The sequence below is a fragment of the Streptopelia decaocto genome (assembly GCF_964273445.1).
Source record: "Streptopelia decaocto genome assembly, chromosome: 1".
Lineage (NCBI taxonomy): Eukaryota > Metazoa > Chordata > Aves > Columbiformes > Columbidae > Streptopelia > Streptopelia decaocto.
In genome coordinates, this window is record NC_138663.1 from 90,190,203 (window position 1) to 90,216,458 (window position 26,256).

At 36.4% G+C, this 26,256-nt stretch overlaps 2 protein-coding genes across 4 annotated transcripts in view; one reads left to right on the forward strand and one right to left on the reverse strand.

Annotated features, from left to right (window-relative positions):
• Positions 1–26,256, reverse strand: part of ARL13B (ARF like GTPase 13B) — a 50,418-nt gene that overhangs the window by 5,203 nt on the left and 18,959 nt on the right. For 2 of the 3 annotated variants that reach the window (XM_082050566.1, XM_082050565.1), the window contains 6 exons: positions 10,186–10,291; positions 7,034–7,236; positions 4,731–4,827; positions 3,314–3,545; positions 2,720–2,836; positions 2,189–2,257 (listed from right to left, as the gene is read on the reverse strand). In XM_082050566.1, the coding sequence (XP_081906692.1) occupies positions 2,189–2,257; positions 2,720–2,836; positions 3,314–3,545; positions 4,731–4,827; positions 7,034–7,236; positions 10,186–10,291 (824 nt within the window). The remainder of the gene's footprint in view (positions 1–2,188; positions 2,258–2,719; positions 2,837–3,313; positions 3,546–4,730; positions 4,828–7,033; positions 7,237–10,185; positions 10,292–26,256) is intronic. The other variant, XM_082050567.1, reaches the window with a different exon arrangement.
• On the forward strand, positions 13,990–24,716 carry STX19 (syntaxin 19). The gene is made up of 2 exons (XM_082050595.1): positions 13,990–14,216; positions 23,466–24,716. Exon 2 carries the CDS (start codon positions 23,555–23,557, stop codon positions 24,431–24,433), a length of 879 nt encoding a protein of 292 aa, XP_081906721.1. The 5' UTR covers positions 13,990–14,216; positions 23,466–23,554; the 3' UTR covers positions 24,434–24,716.

Below are 26,256 nucleotides of genomic sequence, written 5' to 3' on the forward strand. Positions count from 1 at the left end.
TTGATGCTCTTTGATATCAGGACCTAACTAAAGATTTGACAATGCTGGATCATGAGTTTAAACAGCTTTTTTCATTTAGAAATAGTGCTTTCCTCATAGATACTTTCTTGCTGTCTCGGGATTTTTTGTATCTGTGTGAATCTTGTGAGTGTTTCAAAACTATTGAAAAAAACAATCTCAGTGAAGACCAGGCAATGTCTTGAATTCAGCTGCAAAGTTCTGAGCACTCTGGGTTTCCTCTGATCTCAGTCGTTACACCTCTGCTCAAGAGATCGTTCCCCTACCAACATCTTTCACACCGTTAGATTCCAAAATACTTTAATGTAATCCTTATGTCAAAATGGAGTAAATTAACACAGATCTCAGGTTACTAACTTATGCACCTGTGAGTAAAGAACCTATATTAAGTAGGTTTTTTCCCTTTTTGTCCCACCCATGCTCCTGCTACAAAATGCAACATCTCCCTTATGCATAGATAAAAATTGAGTATCATCCCTTCCCTTTCTTCCCCTCCCTACCTCTTCATCTGGCTTTTCATTCTTGCTGACTTCTCTCTATGTGCTTTAAAAAAAAGAGCAAAATGGTTTTATGATTAAGACTACAAATTACATTTTATGCACATGAATTACAAATTTTTACTAATTCCTAATTTTTAGAGATCTTAATTCATCTTTATGTATATTTTGATGCTTTGGCAAAGACACTCCATATTCTGTTGTTCCAGAACTTCAACAGGTATGTCCAGAGGGTGCTGTTCTGCATGACAGTAGCACAATCAGTTCAAGTCAGGGTTAAGCTCAAGGATCACTAGAGCCACACTGAGCTCTTTTCTCTATAGGTTCCTCAATTAATGTTCTCTTTGTTCAATTTGTATAAGTGTTTCCATTGCTTTGGTTATCCTCAACTCACATTACTCTGTATGCTTCCTTATTCACTTGCCTTTTCAAAATTTGAAATATAAAAATAGAAGAAAAATGAAGAAATTATATTCTAAAACTGAAAAAGATACAGTATGAGCATATGAAAAACAATCCTCTGTAGAAAATAGTCATTATAGAAGAGAGAAATCAAGAATCTATCTACTACACCCTGACATTTCCAGTTATTAAACTTATTTTTCCTATCAGTTTATGATCAGGGACACTGGCTCATCAGGTAAAGCAGCAGATCCCAAGCTTTATCATGGACACCTCTCCTTGCAGGCCAATAACCTAGTTTTCAGTTGGAAGTCTCACTACTTCCGCAATCAAATTTATATTGGGCTTTTCATCACAGCTGGGATTGCAGTCCCTAAGCTGGAGTTGCCAACATAATGCACTTAATCCAGAGGTCCCCACATATCTTTAGCTTTCCTTCTCATCAGACCCCCAAATCAACGCCAAAATCTGACAGGCTATGTTTTTAAAACCATATGAAAACAGTAGCAGTGGAAAGAAGAATTTTTTGGCTATCTCAAGAGGCAGCACAAGGAGTCAGCTTAGACACAGCAAATTCATCTGAATGTGGGCTATAGTTTCCAGAACTCCAGAAATACATGGAGTCCATTTGGATTCAGTATTGTAAAGTGATTAGCACTTCCACATCCCGCCATAAGACCAGTGTGGAAACAAACTGACAGCTTAGTACAGAACCAGCCTAGATGTGGAAGAGCCATGATGGATCCCAAATTAATAAGCCCTGCTGGATCTCTGCAGTCCTGCTTAGGTCTTTCAGCAGTATCATCTCTGTTGAATACCTCCGACTTCTTCCAGTACCCAGGTAACCCAACTCCATTGCATCAGATAATGATGAACTGTCTACATAAGAACAATGGAATTACACTTTGAAACTTTCATTTTGAATGCAATATCTGTTTGGACTCTTAAAGTAAGTAATCCTGTTACTCTTTGTTATATGGCACATTATAGTATGCAGGTGCATGCTGCCATGCAGATAATTTCAGATCACTAATAGCTTCTGATATCCCATGCCACTTCATAAGGGAATCTGAGAGAACTTAGTCTTTTTGGTTAAAAAAAAAAAAAGACTTGAGAAATCAAAAAGATGCTTTCTATTAAGCAAATGGGTTAGCTTTTAGTCAATGAATATTGGCATTAAGAAACTAAAAAAAGATGAAGAATGAAAAGAAATGAATGTAGAAGTGAATGAGCAATGAAGAATGCTTTAAAAAATACAAAACTTCAGTTACCAGCATGATATGTTTCACCAAGAGGCTCAAGTTTTCGAAGTCTATTAAGTTTGGGAGTTCCCCAGCCAACTAAAGGAAAACAGACAGTCAAATCACGCCGTGACTGCATTTGATGATGATGAAAAATACAGAAGCCAGTTCTCTTTAGGAAAAATCATAGCATTTAGAAATGCCAAAAGTATGCAACATATTACATATATGGTGAATAGTGATGAAGTAGTTTAAAAATAAGCTGATTTACTGTTAAAAAATGGATATTTTTAATTACTTTTTCATCAGTGCGTAGTCAAGGCTCTCATCCGTTGTGTGAAAATAGTATTTCCCCCACCACCCTGCAGAATGGATCAAATCAATACTGCTGAAAGTTCATACCATAAAGTAACAAACTGCATCAAAGATTTCCTGGAGAGTAAGATTTAGTAGCATATCTTTCTATGAAGATCACATGAGTTTCATCATTCACAAATTAATATTTTAAAGGTTTAATAACCACAAATTGAGGCATTGATTATTGTTTGTTAGTACACTTACCTGGTGGAAGAGCTGCTGGTGGTGTAGGATTTTTGGGAACAGCATCCTCTGTATTAAGAGGTTCTACTCTGTGGACCCTTTTAAATCTTGTTTTTTTATTTTTTTTCTTACTGTTATCTATATCAAACAGAAATAAAGCGGTACATATCATACAATTATATTCAGAGACTATGTTAGATCATCTTTTAATACAATTGTTGGGGTGAGATGCATCAGCATTTTCAGTCCAAACTTACACAGAAGAGCATGTGAAATGTAAAATTTACAAAACATTTTGCTACAGAAAATAAACTGTAAGCATAAAATATAGGCAAACTATGTTTTATTATAGAAATACAACTTATCTTGCTACTGACAGAAAGTGGACCACGTATTTGATTATGACAAAAAGGAACCTAATTTCACCTAAAGTGTCAGTCACACCAACAAACATGCACTTTTACGAAGCGTGTTTACCAATACGAAAACCTAATGGTGCATTTTTAGGTTTTCTACAGATTAAATTGACATGTGGTATAACAAAAAATAATACAGATATGGAAGAGCTATGTGAAAAATAACATTCATCGATACATTAAAAGGAAGCAGTTTTACCTGAGTCAAGGCATTGCGAGGCTTGCTGCCCATTCTCTTCTTCATGCTGCAAAAGCTGTGCAGTTGTAGAATTGCATGTTTCTAGTGTACTATCATTTGTGTTTTGGCTGCTGCTACTTGATAAGTGCTGGGCATCCATTTGTTCCTGCTCTGTTTGCGATTGCAAGTCAATAGTAGGCTTTTCAGTCTCCAACCTTTGCCGATTCTTCTCCTTTTCAATTTGCCTTTCGTTCTAACAAAAAGTATAAGAATTTTTTATAACAATCAAAATATTTCTACAATATTTTTCTGTCCCATTTGTAGCATAGAAAAATATTTTCAAATAAGAAATTAAACTTTCAATATGCTGTCCAGAAGGCGTGTGTGTGGGGAGGATTAAATGCAAAATAAATTATCTTTAGGTTTATAGCCTGATTTCTTGCTTTCTTTTTGGTCATATGATAACAAAAAATGCCAGCGATATAAACATCAACAGTCCTCAGCAAAAGGTTAGAAAATCCTAAGTTCTTCCTCTTCACTTATCTTTTCTTTGTTTAATGTTTTAATTAAAATGAAAGACATATGCACAGAGTTTAAGTATCCAGAAAGTGCTACCATAGTTTGGTCAAATACAGATTGTGTCATACAGACTCAATGATAGGCTGTTTCACAGGTTCTATATCACTAAATCAGTGTCTCCGCAATACTCACAGCTATACCCTTCTCTTCTTACTATGTTATTATAAAGTGTACTATTGTGCATGTAGCTGACTTTACAAGATATGTGGATATGGGTGTATTTGTCCTGGAGAGAAACAAATCCTTGAATTACTTAGTGGAAACGTCTCTGAGAGTTTTTGTGTGTCTCGAGATTGTGTTATCTCAAGTCAACTGAATTAAAAAATATGGTACAATAAATAAGAACTACCTGAACTCAGAAACCCAGGTTAAGGAAACTTTATATAATAATATGCTTTTCATATTTCAGAACTAGGAAAGCTTCTCAATTGTCTCAGTTTTCAACAGAAGACAAGTTATGCTCAGAAATCTAAGTAGCTGAAGTAGTCAGGGAGATTTTATATGACTTACTACATCACTTTACAAGAAACTAACAGAACTTCAGTATTTTCCACTCCTGAATATCCAATAATTTAATTAGGAAATGTGTTCAGTAATCTGTTTACTATACCTTTATTTTACTGTCTACAAAACTTCTTGTCCGTGAATTAATAATAGGGGCTTTTCTTAACATGAAAGCATTGATTCAATGCACACAAAACAAGACTGCCAAGCTTAAAACAGAAAATTTAAAAAATGCTGTACAGACAGACAGACTTTAAACAATTCTTTTAAATGAACCATTTTTCTCATTACCTCTCAGACATTTGTTAGTGGTAGGTAGGTCTAAAACGATGCAGAATTCCACATATTCTCATACCTCAGAGATGACAGCAGATATGGGCTGGAAGGGGTTTTCACAGTTCCCAGGCTCAGGGTCTTCCTCATCAGGTGTACTTCTTCCTTCTTCTCTTTTCCTTTGTTGATGGGTTTATGTTGTTGGTTTAGTGGTTGGTTAATTTGTTTGTTTATTCATTTTGGGAGGGGGTGGGAAGAGGTGGGCAGAGAAGAGGAAGGATAAACAAAGAGTTATGAAGAAGCCAAGCCATAAATTTTACATAATAGAGAACACTTATTAGGTCATCTAACTCGTCTTCCAATTTATGCCAGCTGATCTTTACAATATACTTCTGTCTTTTGAAAAACATTCTATAGAAATCACAATGACAGGCTAATAACAATAAAGCACAAGCATGTATTATGTCAGAGATACTCATTTGTTTAAAAAAGAAATCTATGTGGTGGGGAAACAGACTATCTAAAACATCTTCTTTTATTTTTAATATACCTACATTTCTCATAATTCTAGATTCTTCTCAACACATGTAAGAGAGACTTGGTGCCAGACTGTTCCTTTTATGTAGTAACAGGGAATCATATTTGCTTCAACCAGACTCAGAAAAGTTCAGAAAGCCACAGAGGACAGACACATAATCCCCAGTATACTTTTGTTGCACTAGGACTAGTTATTTTTTATGTATTGGATCTCTATGTAAGAAATATTCAATTACTATGTATTAAATAACATATCATTAATAAAGTATATGCGCTCATCCATAACTTTTTATCAATTGATCTGATGGTACTGGTGCATACGAAGTCACTGTTACACCTACTTTACAGCTGCAAGTACTGAGAGAGGAAGTAACCCCATTGTCCAGAAGCACAGATTGGTACGAAAAGAAGTCACTGATCTACTCATGAAATCACACTGCTTGGAAGGAATGGACAGTACCCTGTTAACACTTACTGGCACTACTTCTCTCTGGTTTTCTGTTTGGAACAAGATCATTACTACCAACGTATCGTGGAGGAAATAAACTTAGATAAAACTTTGCTTCAGGGAAGCAAATCTGAGCAAGAAGCAGTCTGGGGAATTATTACAACACGAAATGAAACAGAATTACACTTGAATCAAGAATAACTTGCTTCTTACAGTAAACTGATCTGATGCAAAACAGCAAAACAAGAGTGAACCCCATCTCTTATATACGGAGACAAGATCTCAGGTACAGGTAAAACAGCAGAAGTTACTAGTTAGCTTCCTCTAAGGCACAAGGATTTCAGCAAAACTTTTAAAACTTTAATCCAATTCAGACCAAATCAGTTTTTCCAGGAACAAATACAATCAAGATCACTGCGCAAGAACAGAATATATGGAAAAATGCCCATATCATCAGAAAATCTCTTTGAGATACATTTCAAAGCTATACCTCTCAACATGGCATCACCCAAGCACAATCCAATATGGTCAGAGGGTTTTTGTCTATGCAGAGGAATCTGGCAGACTACAGCATATGAATTTTTTTGCAAGTTTGTGAAATATGTATGAAGACCACATCAAATTCTAGGTGTTTAAAATGTGCTTAAGCAATTTACTTGCTGAAGTAAACCAAATCAGCAAGAGTACAAGCCAAGACACTACACAATAGCTTCACAGCTACTTCTCACAGTAACTAAGACTTTCCAATTGCTGCATATATAAGGTAGATGGGGGATGGGGGTGCTGAGTGAAATTTGTAAGAATGGCCCTGTAAAACGATTCATATCAGTCTCTAACAGGAATCATGGTGGGCTGCTGATGACCACAAAGGGCTTTGAAGAAAAGTAATAAATCACTTGTCCTGCTTCCCTTCTGTGCATCATCTTAACTCCCTCCATGCCTCACCTGCTGGATACCCTGAAGTTTATTAAGCAATAGTGTTGAATGAAGTTTCTCATCTAGTCTTTGATATTCACATATGGGTTACAAAGTCTAACTTAAGTTAATAAAAATTTATTTTAGAACTTAACTTTAGATTAAATGACAGGATTTTTTTTGTGTGTTAGCCTCCCGTGCAATTATATTAACTACTATTAACTACTTGCAATTCTCATTCATGGTACATTTCAAGCACAGAATGAATTAAAAATGAGGGTGAACCAGACAAAAAAAAACTTGTATGTCTTATAGAAAGCCTTCAGCATTCAGTTTCCTGTTTTTAATAAGGAGGTTCTTGTCTTGTGGCTTGTAAGTTTTAAATACTGGATAGTTTGGTTCCCATAAGCTCTATGTAGAGGAATGGATCAAGTGACTTAGAGTAATGGAGGAAGAGTAGGTAGGAGAAATTACAGAGAGAATACCTTTCTTCTCGTATCTTTCTCACTCGCTCGGCTCGTTCTAGTTTATTTTGTTCTTCATATGCTTTTTGTTCTGTAGTGTCTCTTTGGATGCGTTCATGTAAGTCCTCAAAATCTTTTGCTATAATATGTAGAAGCCAATATAAACCCTTTTTTATCGATTTATCAATTTTTTTCCCACAGCCCATGATAGCTGAACAAGGTTCCTGTAAATACAGGGAGAGGGAGGAGAAAATTCACAGTTCCGATCATATTCCTTGACTGAAAACAAGAAATCAACCAGTGTTTACTGTGAAGCTTGCAAAACACTGAGAAGTATGGGAAATAAATTTGCAAAGAGGTATTCTATACATTTAGGTGCTTTTTTTTTCCAAGATAAAAATCACATTAATTCTATCAAATTCCACTATTTCAAGTCCTTTTCCAAAAATACTAGAATACTGCACAGAAAAACATATTTGCATGTCTGTCTCTAAATACAGATATATACACCGGCTACAGATACATACACCTGTTACATATACACCTACTATGTGTATATACATTTATTTCCACACCTGTTTCTATACACATCTGTATCTATGTATCTATAGAGAAATATAATGTATCAACCTCCAATATGTATGTTCTGTTTTGCTGCTGCTTTTTAATAGCTTATGTTACATTTATCTAGTAACATTCTACATTTATCTAGTAAAATTCTACAATTCTATGTATTTTACATGAAGAAATGATATTTCACACTGATTGTTTCAGGATTTGTGTCCATGAGCAATGAAAGATTAAAAAAACCGTAACTCTCCAATACCAAAACCTAAAAGTTATCTGTGTTATCTCTTCATTTGACAAGCATTTAAATGGCACCATAGTCAGATATGGTATTCACTATTTACAACAGAAAAAAAAAAAAAATCCAACCTACTATGTCTTCCCAGAGTGACAAACCTAGCTTGCATTTTAATACATTCCTACTTTGTCTAAATTAAGTTTCAAATATGAGTATTGTTCACTACAGAACGCTAAATATCCTCTAGCAGAACTTGATCAAGGAGAAGATGTATAGGCAATAATACCTTGTTTCTCTGAGAAAACTAGGTTAAAATGACAGACAGCACTGGGGCAATTTTCCTCTAGGTTTGCACAAAGATTATTGTTAATGTAGTTCAGCTACAAAATTGTGCTGGTTTTGGCTGGGATAGAGTTAATTTTCTTCCCAGTAGCTCGTATAGGCTATGTTTCAGATTTGTGCTGGAAACAGCATTGATAGCTCATGGACGTTTTTGTTATTGCTGAGCAATGCTGACAGAGTCAAGGCCTTTTCTGCTCCTCACACCACCCAGCAGCAAGAGGGCTGGGGGTGCACAAATGTTGGGAAGGGACACAGCCTGGACAACTGATGTCAACTGACCAAAGGGATACTCCACACAATATGACATCATGATTGGCATATAAAGCAAGCTGAGGGAAGAAGAAGGAAGGGGGAGACATTCGGAGTTACAGTGTTTGTCTTCCCAAGTAACTGTTACACATGTTGGAGCCCAGCTTTCCTGGAGATGGCTGAAAACCTGCCTGCCTGTGGGAAGTGCTGAATGAATCCCTTGTTTTGCTTTGTTCGCGTACATGGCTTTTACTTTACTTATTAAACTGCCTTTATCTCAACCCATAAGTTTTCTCACTTCAGCTCTTCTGATTCTCTCCCCATCCCACCAACAGGAAGCAAGCAAGCAGCTGCATGGTGTTTAGTTGTCAGCTGGGGTTAAACCATCTTGTTTTATAATGCCCCTGTTTAAATTCACTCCATGAGTCATTGTATTGAAATACATTGGCACCATGTTTACCTTTAATAAGCCTAGTAAAGCAGCTGCCCATTTGAGTATAAAAGACTCTCAGCTGCTTTCAGCCAAAATGATTATGAGTATGTGATCCAGTTACTTTGTTGATTACACCCAAGATATAAATGGAGAATGAGAACAGCATTTTAATGGAATGTATCATAAATTAAGTAATTCTAAAGTATTGGAAAAATACACTGGAATATTTCAGGTCTTTTATATTGACAATGATTTGCAAGAAAAATATTTTTGCCACAGAAGTGCCTCAGAAAAAAAGAGTGAACTTGCAATTTTTATTTGTATGATTCCTATATGCATAGTGCAAAATGCACTGACTAAAAAGCCCTCAAAGACTCATGATATAATCAACACAGCTATGCTCAGCTATAATCTAACTTTCTAGAGAAAACAATAGCAATATCTACCACCCTACGAATTTTGCAACTTCACCTACGGACTTAGAAGCAGTTTTAAAAATTTAAAACCTAAATATCAGATGGAATTGTTTTGCAAAATTGCCTTCTAATTTTGGTTAATAACAGCAAAACTCTCAATATATTTTAAAATGTTTCTTATTGCAATTAGGAAAATATTATAAAAGTAAACCTCACAAATAGTTAACTAACAAACTGGTGGATTAAAACAAAGGCTTAAAGAAAACTTCAAGTACTAGTGATCTGGATAAATTATATGAAATACTGACCAATATTAAGTAGCCTTCATACAGATTTTGTGTTTTGGCATGTTTTTTTAGCATGACTGAATACTACGTCTGAAATGCAGTAAAATAACTGTTTTAGGACAGATATTAACTAGCTCTAACAGCATTCTTCAATTACTACTGTGCTGGGAATGAGATGCAGTAGGAATTGGATTAAGTTCTTACTGTTTGCCAGATGGTAACTCACACTAAATGATGGTTTTAACTTTAAACAGAAATGAGACAAACATCACATGTGGACAGTGGTCCTTCTTGAATGTCAACAACTGCAAATTCCATTTCCTGCTTCTTTTTTTAAAAAAGTTGAATACTAAACTTGCTGTCTAACTAAACAAGTTTTAAATCACATCAGTAATTAATTTTTCTTGCATGGTTTCAGAGTGGACCAGCAGGCACACTTTGAGAACCTTTTTATAAAGCTTTTTTCAACAGATCCATAAGCAGAATGTCAAGGTGAATTGCTTGCAAACAGATATATGTACTGTATAGTCATGGTGCTTGCAGGGTTCTAGTTTCAGTCTTACACTATGTGGCACAATCCCCCATCTTATTACAAGTACTACATATATATTAGAAAACAAAGCATCTTAGAAGATACTTACAATTTGACATAGACACTTGTGTTCATTGACGAGTTTTTCCAGAGATAAGGATTCGATTACATCTGCTTCTGACAGAGCTCCTTCTCTGTCCTGCTTATTTGCCAGCCTAAAGAAAAGATCAACAGCAACACTGAACACCCTGATGTGACAGACTCTCACATCTCCAAAAGCTGTTTTCTGAACAAAAGTAGGAAGAAGGGGAAGAAAGATAAATTAAAGAGAAATGTTTGGTTCTAGCTTTAATTCTTATTTGTTCTTTCACCTTAATGTGTTAGTCCATGCACAGCATTCAGCAGATACTAATATTAACTAATTACTAAGCAGCCATAGACAAAGCAATCATATTTTACAGCTAAGAAGATGGATGTAAAGGACTGTGCTGTTCTACATCTAAAGCTACTCAGCACTATCTGTTGGAGTTTATGAACCAAAGTTCAGAACTTCGCAACTTCCCAGACCACGTGCATTTCCCCACATAATACTCATACTGCTTTGTGATCATCTCAAGTCTGTCAACTATACAGAACTTCTCTCCAATATCAAACAACTCTATCTGTAATGCTTTCAACCTGCTCTTTGTAAGTAAAACTCAAAGCTCAGAGGGAGGAACTTGCATGAACAGCTCCAAAAATGATACTTTAGTATTTAATAGAGGGAAGGAAAAAAAAGGTATATGAAACATGTAGCTTACCAAGTAAGTATTTTGTAAAATCAAGTGTCATCATTGTCTTATTTCTTAGAGACATGGCAGCAAAGGAAATTCCAGAAAATAAACATCTTAATTTTTTGGGGGACTGTTCTTGATCGGATTTGTCTTCCACATACTCCATAACTGCATCCAATCCATAACTTGACTATCCTAAAGACCTCAATTCCTTGATTAAAATGGACTTAAATTGGGCAATATCCAGGAAGGTAGGATGGATTACAGGCATCATGATCATATATGCCTCACTTCTTTAGGAAAACAGGCTAAAATCTGTCATTCCCTGATAAATGCAACATGCATTTATCCTAGTAAATATTCTATACAGAAAGGGATAAATTGTCAGAAACAAAGGAAAAATGTACACGAAGCAATGTGTAGAAAATGTCAGAAAAAGACTAAGAAGATAAGTTTACCTAAGTATTTAGGAATGTGTTAACCCAGCAGTTGTATTCCCTAAGAAGACACTTAAAAAAGTAAACTTGCTGTCATGTTGGTCAACGATTTTCTAAGTTCACTTACAAGCAAATTTTAGTAACAAATGGAGACATTTAGATTGAAATACAATATATGTATTTTAAACAGACAAAAATGACAAAAAGAGACAAACACATAGGAAATAATTCATGTTTCTTCAGGGTCTAAGAGTTGTATAAGGAATAAACAAAACTTCACAAAGGGGTCAAGTCAAAAAAGAGCTGTTCCCACCTTCCATAAAAACTCTTGGTGACAATATGATATATTTCTCCTTACCTATTTTTAATTAAAAGCTAGCATGGTAAATCTGTAGGAACTGTGAAAAGATATTAAATAATATTTCACTACCAACTAACTATTTCTGTTCAAAGTTACTATTTTTCAGCATGACAATTGGTGCTGTTTGCTTTGAACCAGTGTAGACCATTTTGGAATATAAGCATACAATGAAATCTGATTTTAATGTTCTGAAATTTAGCAAGCCTTTCATTGCAAGAAAACTCCAAATCAATTTTCTGGATAAAATCACAAATATTTGGCTTCCATTAATACAATGGCAGATGGTTTTGGAACCAGATGTCATAGCCTTTTTTTCTGAAATCTCAAGTCATCATGAAATGGCTTTTAGGGAATATTAGGCCATTTGTACTTCAGATTTATCATACTCCTTAACAATGGTAGGAATTCACTCCATAGTTACCAGAAATTGTCAGCACCTCTAGTTTGATCTAAGATCCTATTCCTTCTCATTTTCCAAAATTGCAGTATTACAGCCTCAGTTCTTAATTCTTTTACTCGCAAGGGAGTTTTTAACTTCAAAGAGACATTAGAAAAAAAAAAAAGCTGTGTTGCATCTACAGCTCAAAAACCCATTCCTTGTCACCATTAACCTCACACACTATGATTCATTATCTAACCTTTCCTTTTAAGTAGAGTTTACAAAGGAGACCATGGAAAGACAGGTGCTTCTCAAACATTCATTCTCTCTCATTCTCCATCAGTCTTAAGAATGATTTGCTGTCCAAAAGGTTCACAAACTTATCATCAGCTTTGGGAAAAAGCCCCCAACATCCTACTGAGGATCAACTCTGTTGACTTGCCTGTAGAGACAGGAAAAGCACAAGACTTTTCCCACCTCCACTCTGCTTTGATAATCCGTTCCCTTTTCTCAACAAAAAGAGTAACTCTACAGTACTCTGTACTATGATTTAGTGCAGAGAATCCCTAACTGTTGTTCAATGCATACATAAAATCTATGACATTTTCTGTATGCTTGTGATACTCTGGCAGCATTCCTTCTCACCAGCCAGCTAGGACAAGTAATGTCTTCTCAAGTGTTTGGCTATGAAACAGAGCCTAAAGCTAAAGCAGTGAAAAACTGCAATGAAATTCAAGAAAGCTATGAAAAGTAATTAAAAGACTGGACACAATTATATCCACTTTTTTTTTTTTTTTTTTTTTTAAATTTAACCTAACTTTGTCACAATCTGAAAATCTTATTGCACTGCACCCTGGTCTCAAAAAGCATTCCTCAGCAGTGCTGTCAAATCCTGTCTAGATCTAACTGAAGAAAATATTTCCAAACACAGACTTTGTTGCCACAGCCTTTACCTTTCTCACCTCAAGATTAAATAACTGCAATATTTACTATGTTATTGGACTGAACATTCTACAAAGCACAACTGAAGCAGAATAAAATGTTGGTAAGCTGCATAGCTCAGCGTGAGTGTGACACTAATGTTCTATAACTTGCAGTAGTTGCTGATTTTTAAACTCTAATATCTTGAAAAGAGTAAGATTTGTCTGTTTGGTCAATTAGCTTCCATTTTCTCCGCAGTACTTGTGTTGTAATACTGACTGTATTCAAAAAAATACAGCTGACGTGCTGTTATCTGGAAAGTAGCTTATCCAAATAGATGTCTGCACCTTACGTTCCCCAAGAGCGTAAAAATAAACTGAAAACTAAATACTGTAGAGGGTACATGCACAATGTGTGTCGGGGGGGGATAATCTGTTAAAGTGTCTCAGGGAAGCTACTTTTGGGGTTAAGTTTAATCAGAGTATGTTAACATAAACCCAAAATCTTGTGTCAAACCTGCATGGTGGCTATAAAAATTAATGAAGAGCAAAGCATCCCTGAGGTCAAAATATTACAGTATCAGAACTATCAACATAATTACAAGCAACTTAGGGAAAACATATAGCACAGGTCACACATTTCCTGCACATGCCTGCTCCACTCCAGCCTTTAGGTCAAACTTATAAATGGAGTAAAAATATTTTTAAGGTACTGACTGTGATATGGGGTAGTATTATGTTGGATTTTCTTTCCCCCACTTTCAAGTAAACACACCAACGACCTAGCCCTGCTCCCTTTTTCCTCCACACTTCAGTGTAGAAGGCAGCGATCCCTGCACTTGGGCTTGTGTTTCGTGGGGAGGCAGTGCCCCACTTGCAGCTCACAAGGCCTCTCTCTACCTGGGGAGCTGCTCCCAGACACTTCCTGCTCCCAGGCAGCTGCAGCAGCGATCCGATCCGCCTCTCAGTGAGGCCGGGCTTCAAACAGGCAGAACCAGATTCCCCAAGCAGAAAGTAATCACTTTGCCTGCCTACTGCGGTGGCAGAAGTTGGCTTTTCTCTCGCACCACTGCTCCCAAAGATGAGCCCTTGGACAACTATTTAAGAACCAGAAGCAGAAGGCATGCAGAAAAAACTTAATGGAATGCTACTCAAGGCACATTACTTAGTCAAATATTCGAAACAATGTTTTTCAGATTGCACCGAAGCTTCTCCTCAGGAGTTTCTCAGTAAAGGATAAACCAGAAAGCCACCAGAACAAGACTAAAAGGTAAAGACTTTTCTTTTCCTTAATGTTTGTAAAGTTGCAAATACCAGAAGAAGTCTGTGTAGTGTGGTGTGGTTTAGAATGGAAATCCTTTTAAGTGTCAAGATGTACAAATAATGGATGTCTACCCTGCAAAGAATCAGATATATCTCTGGGTGAATATAGTCTCAGAGCTCTGTTGCTCACGCACAGGAATGCTAGGTTTTGAGGCATGTTTTATGCACAAAACTTCCTTCTTTAGGGAATATGTCAGAGTTATCTCAAAGGATAGACCTTGATTTTAATTTTCCAGTCAGCAGAACTTCATACATAGCAGTTTCTCACGTTTAAAAAACTGTAGTAGTTATATACCAAAACATACCTGAAAGCACAAGAGAGTGTTGCTTTAATACATTAAGTTGGCTGAGTAAGAAACTTTAATAAAATCATGCCTGGCTTATTTCAATTTCACATAAGGTATATTTGGAACCTTAGTGTAACAAAGCATCAGCTGTGTTTACATCAAGTAGGATTTTTTTTTAAGCAGCTACAGAGCTTTTCAACTTTCTTTTAAGAGTCATGGGAAACAACATGGAAAGGGCGTGTATGCGTGCATTGGCGCAACTGACATCTACAGTTCAGTAACAATATTTCTCTTGGAAGACAGAAGACATGCCAGAGAAAAACAAAGTCTGAATGTGAACTATGTGTGTTCCTCAGCCCGTTTCTAAAATTTAAATTACTGAGCAACTAGGAAAAAGAAAAAAACCCAACCAAAACAGTATTAAAGTTTACTTTACAATCTGAAAGATTTGGTGAAAAAAATCCAGTATAAAATTGGCACATTTGCATCTCAGCTTTCATTAAAAATCCAGTAAGTGTTACAGAAAGGGTTTATTTGGGAAGAGTGTATTTTGTGTGAGGGTATGTGCATGTGTTTTCTTGTTTTGCGGACTTGGAGTTTTTTTAAACACTGTTACTTTCTGACTTGTACATTTCTTTCCACTTGTGGGGAGTGTCATACAGTAACAAAACACTGAAAACTAGATACTGTAGAGGGTACATGCTCTGTGTGTGTGGGGGGGATAATCTGTTAAAAGTGTCTCAGGGAAGCTACTTTTGCAGTTAAGTTTAATCAGAGTATGTTAACATAAACCCAAAATCTTGTGTCAAACCTGCATGGTGGCTATAAAAATTAATGAAGAGTAAAGCATCCCTGAGGTCAAAATATTACAGTATCAGAACTATCAACATAATTATAAGCAACTTAGGGAAAACGTATCTTTATGAGAATAATTTATTGAAGATCAAGAATATTAGCCTTTAAGGCTACTTCAAGAAGCCATAGCTTTGAGTGACTGAATTAGCATTCCTGGGAAAACAGAGAATCTTTGAATTTAACAGCAGTCTACAGAAAGGAAAGAACAATGCCATATTCTTCACCCTATGGTCGATCTCCTATTTTAAAATGCTATTCTACCTCTTCTTCCTTCAGAAATTTCCTCTCTCATCTACTAACTCTTTTCTTAGTCAATCCTGTGGACAGTACTCAGTAGGTTGTTTTATCCTAGAGAAGAGAAGCCTCCGCAGAAATAGCAAGAAAAGGTTTGTTAGTGTCTTTATTATTTGCTTATGCTAACATTCATGAAAGTTAAATTCCTGATCTACAAACAGGCAGAAATAAGTCAGATTGTTCTCTCTGTTCTTCTTCAATTACGGGCAGTTCATTAGCTTTTGGGAGAAGTCACAGAAGACAAAATTCTTACTATTTTTAAGAAAGAAGCAGATAGGAGAACTAGTCAACAGTTTCAGTCCTCCCATGGAGACCATAAGGCACTAAGATTAAGATCCAGACACTTCTTTCCACAGACTTTTTGGAGACTGACTTAAAAAGCTTTAATTCCACTGAAATAATCCAAATGGTGGTTATTAGCAGATCTTAATCTACATTCTTCCTTAGCACTCAAACCCCTGCACTTTCTGCATTGTTAACAAACCCATCAGTAACTTTTCACTGATTGACACTAAACTCTTTCTCAAATAAACTGGTTTATTTCATTTCTCTAGTTTGCTTTTCATGCCTTCAATCCTTATGCAAAGCAACCCTTTGAATATTAGGGTAAACTATAACGAAAAACTGCTGAATAAAGTACTACAAGATTATCCACCTGCAAATATCAATTAAGAGTTTGCTTTCATGCAGTTGCAGGGAGATATAAGAGACATTTCTCTTATTCAACCTCTTCCCTCAACAGTTCCTCCAGGTCACACTAAATTAAGAGAATAGTTAGAAATAAGATTCTAAACTCAACTTGTTTATAATATCTCCAGGCAACTCTAGAGCAACTTCATTCTTGTATTACTTTTTGAAGTGGTCACAAGAATTTCAACAATTATAATTTTTTCATTTTGGTTAAGTGGCCTCATTCTCACCTCAGGTCTGAATCATTTTCCTATTTACTGAAAACATATTTCTCTGACACACTCTGCTATCAGGTTAATCACGCTTATTGATCAAATATGCTGCATCCAAAGAGATGTCTGAGCTCACATCAAGAACTTTATGTTCAGCTTCCAGATGTGTAATTCTAAAAGCGATGACAATAAATACTATTGCCATATATTTTTGTACAAGATTCGTTAAAAATTGTACATATGAATTATTTTCTTATACTCTATTTCACCTTGGTATATCAATACCTAGGCAAACATTAAAGTTATTTAGTCAAAGTTGCCTATAAGATATGTTTTTTAAAAAACTGCCTGCAATTGTTACATTTGTTACAGGTGAGGTCCAAGGCTGTGATACATAGCTACATGGTCTGACAGATATGAAATGGGAAAGTAGAGTAGGTAGGATGCTGCACAGTACAAATTTGAGCCTGCAGTTCTACTGTCAGGAAGACGAACATCTTGAAAATGATTTATAGCAATACAAAGTCATTAACTAGGAGCTCAAACTATATATCCTATTAAATAGAAATAATTTCATCTGTCCTCTCTCCTGTTGCAGTCCTTTCTCTTGCTCCTAATTTATTTTCAAATACTGAATTAAAATATATATCAATATATGGACGTTAATTATGTATTCTTTTGGCAGAGGAGATTATGATTTTCTCTCTGGATTTCTGTGACCTATAAGTGACCATCATATTTGCACCAGCTAATTAAGTAAAGGTGGTGATTTCTAGTACTATTCTTCCTGGAAATAAACAAATAAGCCCAGGTATCTACAACGTATACATTTACTTCTTTGTACTGCTAATTTCTGAGGTCTCTTGAAGAGCACTACTGACAGTAAGTCTCTGGTTTAATAGGTGAAAAAAACACCATCAAAATATTAAATGAGTTCTTCAGTATTGCTTCTAATCAAGGGATACTCCATTCCCTTACGAATTACAGAGGATAATATATAGACTAACTGATTTGCAGAGTGAGATCATTGTTTTGTCAGTCAGGATTTGTAGGTGCAGCATGTGTTGCCATAACTGTGACTTGTATCAGTGTAAAAGCATGAACTCACCACCCTTCATTATCCAAAATATCAGTAGGGAACATGAGGATTGCTGTTTGTAGACATGTAAATGGTAGTAAAAGCTTTTCCTCAGGTATTCCACATCTGCAGCCACACATTCATAACAAAGGTTCCAAAACTCCAAGGAACAATCTCAGATCTGCCACTGATTCACTGTGCATCTTTGAACCAAATATTTCGTAAAATAGCAAAAAAAGTCCACATTTTTTGTAATTGGAACATAAGAGGAGTGCTGACAGTTGTAGAGATTTCAAAAGTATAAAAGCTTGTAATACAGATGACTATCAAACTGTTGTATTCTCCCACTCCACTAATGCTAAATTCTATACCTTGCATTATTCTCATCTCTCCTGGGATTCTTTCCCACATCATGTAATACCACACAATCAACACAAGAAAGCTATTAATATGCCTCCTACAACATGATTGTGTTACAGATTTCTGGCCAAACGCCCAAGAACATCTGAATTACTTTAAGTAACCAAGGTCTACTTTCTCCCTCTACATATCCCTTGGGAGGCTTACTCTAGCATTTCTAGCAGCTTTGGACTCAGTCTTATCTATCTTATGAACTCCTTGAATACTCGGACCTGGTTTATTCAATTTTTATCTCATGTTTTTTCTCAGTATCAACATTTCTCCACTTTCCATGATCTATTTCACACTATTTAGAGAACTCCCAAGCAACCTTGCTTCAAATTCACTGTTTCTATTTTCCCAACTACTAGTCATTTTGGTTTCACTGGGTAGCCTTATAGCAGTTATGGTGGGTAATTGTCCCAAGGGGACAAGCAACCACACTGTATTCCCTCAGCATTATGTAGTAGACAAATGCCAGAAGCCATGTGCTATGGGTTATCTTCCAGAGACAAAGGCTGACAAATACAAATGACCTTTGCACATTAGTATTTTTTAATATTACGAATGAGATACCCACTAGCACTTAAGTCCGCTGTGTGGAAAAGGTTACTGATTTTGCACTATCAGATCCCATATACTGATACACTTTAGCTACCTTCCACGTATAATGGCATCCTTTTTTAGGTTCATAATTAGGGCAAGCTCTTTGCCTTTGGCATTTTCCTGTTGAACCACTCCCACACTTCCCACAAACAGAAACTTGAACTTAGAACTATTTTAAAATATGTTTTTCCAAGAACTTATCTTAAGACAGAGGTGCTTTAAGAGGATATTTTCATCCAGCCACTGTGCTGTGTGATAATCCTTGATTTCAGCACGTTTGTTTACAAAGTATTGAAGCTAAAGGAAACTTTCTAAACAAAGGAGAAAATAAATGTAACCTGTAGCAAGATCACTTACTTTAGTTACTTGAGATGTATCTTTGGGTAATAGGGCAAGATTCCAAAACACCATTAAAAAAGTTCCTTCTTGCGAGAATATTTGAGAGATCACAGCCTTTAGAGTAAACTGAAATTTCAACACAAGGCCTTAGTTTTCCCCACAAACTACTATAAGTATCTTAAACTGTAGGCATTTAAATGTTATATGTGTCTCACTAATTTCTTTTTGTTAAACTTTAGACACTTAAAACAATAATCAAGTTCCAGAGCAGAGTATGACTCCGAACATTACTCACAGCCACTGTGCTCAAAAAGAACAGTTATATGGGTTTGTTGGCATCATATAACAGAGCTATAACGTAACTTAACATAGCATAACATAACTGCAGCCTGGAAATGGATTTAAAAAAAAAAAATGAAGAAGAAGAAAAAAATCAGATTACTTACTTGTAACCTGAAATTCCTTGGGGACATGTTGTCTGAAATTGTCCTCTACCTAATGTCTGTAACTGAGTCATAACTAAAGAACAGGAAAACAAACTGACCCTTATTTTTGTTGCAATTATTAAAAAGAAAAGGTAGCTATTTCAGCAGAGATAAAGAGAGGAGTATGATGCAGAACACAGACCACACATCTCAAACAGCTCTTAAAGAAAGAATTATGTCCCTTGGTTGTCTGCAAGTTGTCTTCTCCCAGTGGAGTGCAGTATGTTAAACTGAACATAAGAAGGCATGCAAATTGCAAAGATCAAAAACAAATAGAGCCTTTTGTGTCAGGCATTTTAAAAAAGGTGCTGAATAACCAAGAAAAAGTGCACAAAACTATGGATATTAAAATAAACAAGAGTTTTTGGTAAGTTGGGGGTGGGGAAGAAATAAAACAATTCATCAAAGGAAAAAAAAAAGTCTTTAAAGCTAATTGCAATCAGTAACAAGAGTTACATATGATCAACTTACCTACTTCACATATACATTTATGGCTTTTAACTTAATGCAGCCCAATCTCATTTTTTGATAGGGGCTTCCTGTTTACTGGGTCTACTGATAAATCTATCATTCCCCTAGTCAGTGTGCTGAGGCGATTGCCATTATAGAGACTCTCCCAGCCACATATATCATCAGTTTGACTGGGGAGATTCATAACCCTGATAAGCAACATAGTAAATTTACCAGAAGGCAAAGATTCTTGCAATACCCTCAACGTGTATTTGACACAGATGTGAAAATTATGTTTCTGAATCTGTCAGCTACATATATCGATATATAAGGATGCCTATCAGAAGAACAAATGCAACCTTAATCATGAGTGGATCTGCATGGTAAAAAAACTGTGAGGGGTGGGGAAGAAAGCTGTCTTAGGAGATAAGGTATCTTAGAGTGACCAAACTGAAATGCCACATGCACATGCCTACTTTTTCTCCCCAAACAACTGTATGAAAGAACATCAATAACACTTGAACTTCAAGTACAACTTAGGTAGTGGGCAAAACAGGGCCTGATTCTTCCTCCTTTCACTTCCTTACAGCTACCACCCCCTCCCCAAACCCATCCTGTAGCCCTGGCTGTTCTTTGGCTACATTTTCAATCTTACATTGTTTCTAAGTGTGAATAGAGAAGACACCATGCCACATCAGTTTGACTAAGTTATTGCAGGCATATTATTAGAGCAACTCAACTTCTACATATTTTCTTTAACAAAAGACCAGCTAGCAGCTTGTGACTCTGGCTCCAAACACACGGTTTCAGCATCAGTAATAGTTCAAATAAAAGTTGATACAGCAGCCTTTATGACTAAGGAATGGCCAGAAACATGGGCAAATGTCACCGATGCTCTTCAGATTTATATATTTAAGAGCATTTAGGGTCATTTCTAAACATAGTCAACAATTTGAAGCTACAGTCTAATAAGCTAATGCTTTCCCATCTGCTGATTTGCTTTGCCTTTACTGCAGTCAGTCTCTTCTCTGTTTTAACCCAATTCTTCCGATCTTCGATGAAGAAAAGGTCTGATGAGGATGTGCTAGGCTGTGCTACTTTATTACTTCAGAAGGACCACCTTTTAAAATACTTTTTTGAATGTAAGGAACACACTAAGTCACTGGAGTGCTTTCAGTCCACATACTCAACTCTAAAGGAACAGGCACATTCTCCCTCTATTGTCAAAAACTTCAAGGAAATCGATCTTTCATCTCAATCAAAAGAACAACAGGACATATACATATACATAAACACGTAGGACGACAACAAGGACAGAGATATGAACAAAGCTTGTTGTGGAACACTCAAGAAGTCACGAGAACAATTTCCAAGGTTATCTTTGTCATGAAGACATCCTTATTTATATGAAACCAGCATTTGTTTCAGTTGCCAGTATAATCAACCACATTTATTGGCAAGCACATTCAGTGGCAGGTTTAGAAGGCAAGCCCGATAAGATATAAGATATGAAGCCAGGGTTCAATTGCTTACATTCCACTCTTTAGCGAGACTGATGTTTAAACAAGAAAAAAAAAAATATTCCATTAGCAGCAATCTTAAGTATTTTCAGCTTACTTCTTTGCAAGTTTGATATTTGAGAGTATCTGCAGATTTGCAATTCTGTTGCCTTCCTTCCCTCCCCCCGCTAAAGAAGGAATACAGCTATTTCAAGACTAATGCACCCAAAACATTGAAAAGTAGATGTCAATCGTTAATGGATACAGAAGTCAAAGATGAAGCCCTGTATACTTCTTATGCTCCTAAGTTTAACTTACTTTCAAACCACAGAACATTGGCAATGGCCATTTTGAGAAAGTGCACTGTGTTCAGAACGAGTAACTGGATGACTGCATGCACGTTTTACAGCTTTTCAGTAATTACTTGCATTCTCTTAAATACGAGAAAGCCTTGCCACCTCACATCATAAGCACTAACGGTGCCCTTAGAACTTGCTTTTAATCACAGGCTTGTCAAGCCATGCTAAATTAACATGGGTCAACAGACGTGTTAGGCTACACTAAAACAGATTTTCAGGTCACATCTCTGAAGCCTTGCTTGGCACTCCTGGTTCCTTTCACATGCCCCAGACTGAACTTCCCCTGTGGTAGTCTCACTGGTGCCAAGCAGCTCTGAAACATTCCTGAAGAATGTTATCTTGAAGAAATTGCCTGACTTCTGCTGTGGGAGATACACAGCAAGTTAGGCAACGAAGAGGAATTACTGCAACAAAATTATTACATGTCACATTTTCCCCACCCCAAAGTCATATTTTCCAATAAATTACTTGCAAGCTTGCCTAATCACAAGTTTCAGTACATTACCGTAACTTCTAATGACTGCCAGGCTTTTTGGATTTTCCTGATATGAATCAACAAACACTAAATTCAGATATTAAGGCATTAAAGGGAAAAAAAAAAAAAAAAGAAGCCATAGGGGAAACTCACACCAGGGTAGAATATCAGCATTCTTTCTTACAATTTATCTCTGTAGAATTTCAAGTTTTGTTTTTTGGCTAATCCTCCTGCAGACAGACAGATTTAAGTCAGTGGAAGACATTTTCACACAGTTCAACTCCATGACTTATATTATGCAAAAATCTATTTAGGGACTTTAACTATGCATAAGGGAGCAGAGATACCACAGAAGTATCATTTGAAGCTGTTGAAACGTAACAAAATCATTTGCATATTGACAGGTTACTGCATTGATCCTTCTCAGTTATTGCAAATGCATCCTTTTGGATACTCTGGAGAAATACTGCATTTGCCTACTGAAAATAATATTTAGAATTGGAGTTTAAGAAGACATGCACCTAGAAAACACTACTATTTCAGAAGATTGCCCTGAAACCTCTGAAACCCACCAAGGAGATACTACTGTTTAACATCTACGCTTGAACAACCCTTTGAAAGACACACATTAGATTTAACCAGATGACCCCAAGTAAAAATCCTGTGATCTTCTTGTCCTGAACATTTTACTTTTTACTGAAGTCTTGCATTCTTGATCACAGTCCAAGGAAAACATTCATGTAGACTTTCAGGAAAATACTTTCTTCCCTATAATTAAAAATAGTTTAACTTAGATATTTTCTAAAACATGCACAATAGAACCTTTTTCTTAGCTGTATTTCCAGTAAAGCTTGCAAAACAGCTAGTGTAGAAAGCCAAACTAAATCCACTTGCTATTAAATAGGGAAGAGCACTGAACTGTATCCCACGATGGTGCACAAAGTACATTCGCATAAATTTTATGAAGACTGCAAATGGCAATGTAAGAATAGAAGCCAGTAGTCTAACTTAAAAATCTTCAAGCTGCAAACTACAAGGTATTTCAAAAAGATGGACCCAATTTCAAAGCAAATCCTACTCAAATTCAGTCCATCTTTTTGAAACATCCTGTACTTTTCATGTATACATATAACTGCTAACATTGACTGTTGTTACCCTTTGATTACAGTGAAAGAAGAAAAAAAGATATTGGAGTTAAGTCTGTGCTGCAAGAGGGGAAAACTCACCCCTCTCCCTCTCCCCTCGAACACAAAAACCATGAGGGACCGCCTCCAAGAGCTTAAACTGAGAGTTAAGGAACTACAGATAGCTGGGGAAAACAACAGCACAACTGTACAAGAAGAAGAGCAGGAGGAGTTTGAACAGCAGGCCATCATTTATGAAAAAGAGCCCATAACTGAAAGGCACTTGCAGGAAATCCAGAAGCTTCAGAATGAAGTTAATAATTTGGTGGATGAAGTTAATAAATTCAGTCAACAACAGAAAAGCCTGGTATCTTCAATGAGAAGATTCAGTGTTCTTAAAAAGGAATCTAACATAGCAAGAGAAATAAAAATTCAAGCAGAGCACATACGAAAATATTTGGACGAACTGTCAAAAACAGTGAAAAAAGCTGAAAATGAACATGGGCCATCAAGTGCCACAGTAAGAATTCTAGCTTATCAGCACGCTTTCTTATCCCGACGTTACCTAAATGCTATGCTTTCATACAATGATGCTATAACTGCTAAGCAAGAGAAATGCAGAAGATTTATTGTCCGTCAGCTTGAAGTAGCTGGTAAAGAGGTATCTGAGGAAGAAGTCAACAACATGCTCCAACAAGGAAAATGGGAGATCTTCAATGAAAATCTGCTCACTGAAGTCAAAATCACCAAAGCTCAGCTTTCGGAGATTGAACAGAGACAGAAAGAACTAGTCAATCTGGAGAACCAGATCAAAGACTTAAAGGAACTTTTTAGACAGATATCAGTTCTGGTGGAGGAGCAAGGGGAGATGATCAACAACATTGAAATTAGTATGAACAACACTCAGGAATACACTCAAGTATCTAAAGAAAAATTTGGGCTTGCAGTCAAATATCGAAAAAGAAACCCTTGCAAAGTGCTGTGCTGCTGGTGTTGTCCGTGTTGCAAATGACAAAAGACAGAAACTGTTTGAAATACCAATGATTCCTATTTAGTAAATGGATCTTGTAAAACAGTCTCAGGATCCTTCGATTCTTTCATTTTTCTTCCTTTTTCTCTTTCCACAGGCCTCTCAGGAAAAAGTGCATCTGTTTTCCAAATAGAATTAGAAGAATTTAATGGTTTTGACAGAAACACATGAACTGGGGGAAAAGATCAAAGGACAAGTGATACCGTTTTCTTCTTCCACTCAAACAATGTGGCAACAAACTATCCATGCTTTTGGAAAGCATTGAAAATGCTGTTAATCTCAAAGACAGGATTCATAAGAATGGTTTCTTAATAGTTACCTTTTAAGAAATAGTAATTAGTATGTTTAATTGCCTTGTGGTTTTCTAGCACTCATATTTACTTGGTTCAAATTCTAAGGTGTTTTTTTTTTTTTCCAGAAATTCTGTGAAAATACATCTACAGATAAAGCAGACATCATTAGTAATAATCCTGAACATGACACCTAAACCAATCAATAAGTCAAAAAACAGTTATCAGGAGTGTTTCAGTACTACCTCTATAGGAAAAGTTAGTTACAGCCTTACTTGCCTACTTTGCACCATGAAATAATGCTCATATTCTAGCAAGACTGTGTAAACTGTCTGGTGAAACGCAAACCAGCCATTGGGGTCTTTATTTTAATAACACCATTCTGTATTTCTTACAGATAGTTGTTGAGCTGGTATTTTCTGACCACATTTAAGAGCACCAGGAGCAGAAGACCACATAACCAAACCTATAGGGATATTTGTTAGCAGTCTGCCAAGAAGACAAGTCTTAATAAATTGACATAAAGATATTTACAGTATTCAACTATATAGGCAGACCCCTACCAAGTAAGGATAGGGGAATATGACACTTCATTATACTCTGATAAGACATGTTCTTACTGCTGCCCTGCCTATCAAAATACACAGTTGCCTCTACAGTCTCACTTTTGCTAGTACAAAAATGAAGGAAAAATATAATAAATAAACAGAACTCCATCCTTACAAAAATAAACGTAATCTAGAACCAGAGAAGGTTTTAGGTTGGAAGGAGCTTCTGGGGGACATCCATACCAACCTCTTCCTCAAAACAAGACAGGAATTTCCCTGGTTGCAGGTCTTGTCCACCAGGCCTCTGAGAAGAGCCTTGTTCTGTTATCTTCACACCATACTAGTAGGCAGCAGTAGACAGAATCACAGAATCATTTTGATTGGAAGAGACCATTAAGATCATCAAGTCGAACCATAACCTAAATCTAGCACTAAACAATGTCCCTAAAAGCCTCATCTATGTGTCTTTTAAACACCTGCAGGGACAGTGACTACACCACTTCCCTGGACAGCCTGTTTCAGATCTCCACCTTAGGTTCTTCATCTTAAGTCCAAACAAATGCAGCTCTCTGACTCTCCTCATATGTCATGTGCTCCAATACCCAAGCAGCATAGACTCACTATATTATAATCAACATTTGCCTTCATGGTCTTCTTGTAGTGGGATGTCCAAAACTGGACATGGTATAGGATATGCATCTCCTTGTACTGCCACAGGAATGGCCAGAAGAACTACTTGAAGGTTTCCAGAACTCTAAATGGTTCAATGAAACTCTGCTAATTGTAGAAGTCTAGAATCCTCATGTAGGTATGCAAAACAGATGCCTAAAGTAGTAAATATGAATACCTCCCCTGAGTACCTGAAACAGATCAGCTCTAGCCATTGATTCAACCTGTCCCTGAACATACGTTAGATGCTCTTTATGAAAGAGCTGAATTACCAACACAGGAAGTATACCACTCCTTT

Bases quoted from the DNA above. Each gene is read 5' to 3' on its own strand.
- STX19 (XM_082050595.1), top strand. From the start codon at position 23,555: ATGAGGGACCGCCTCCAAGAGCTTAAACTGAGAGTTAAGGAACTACAG.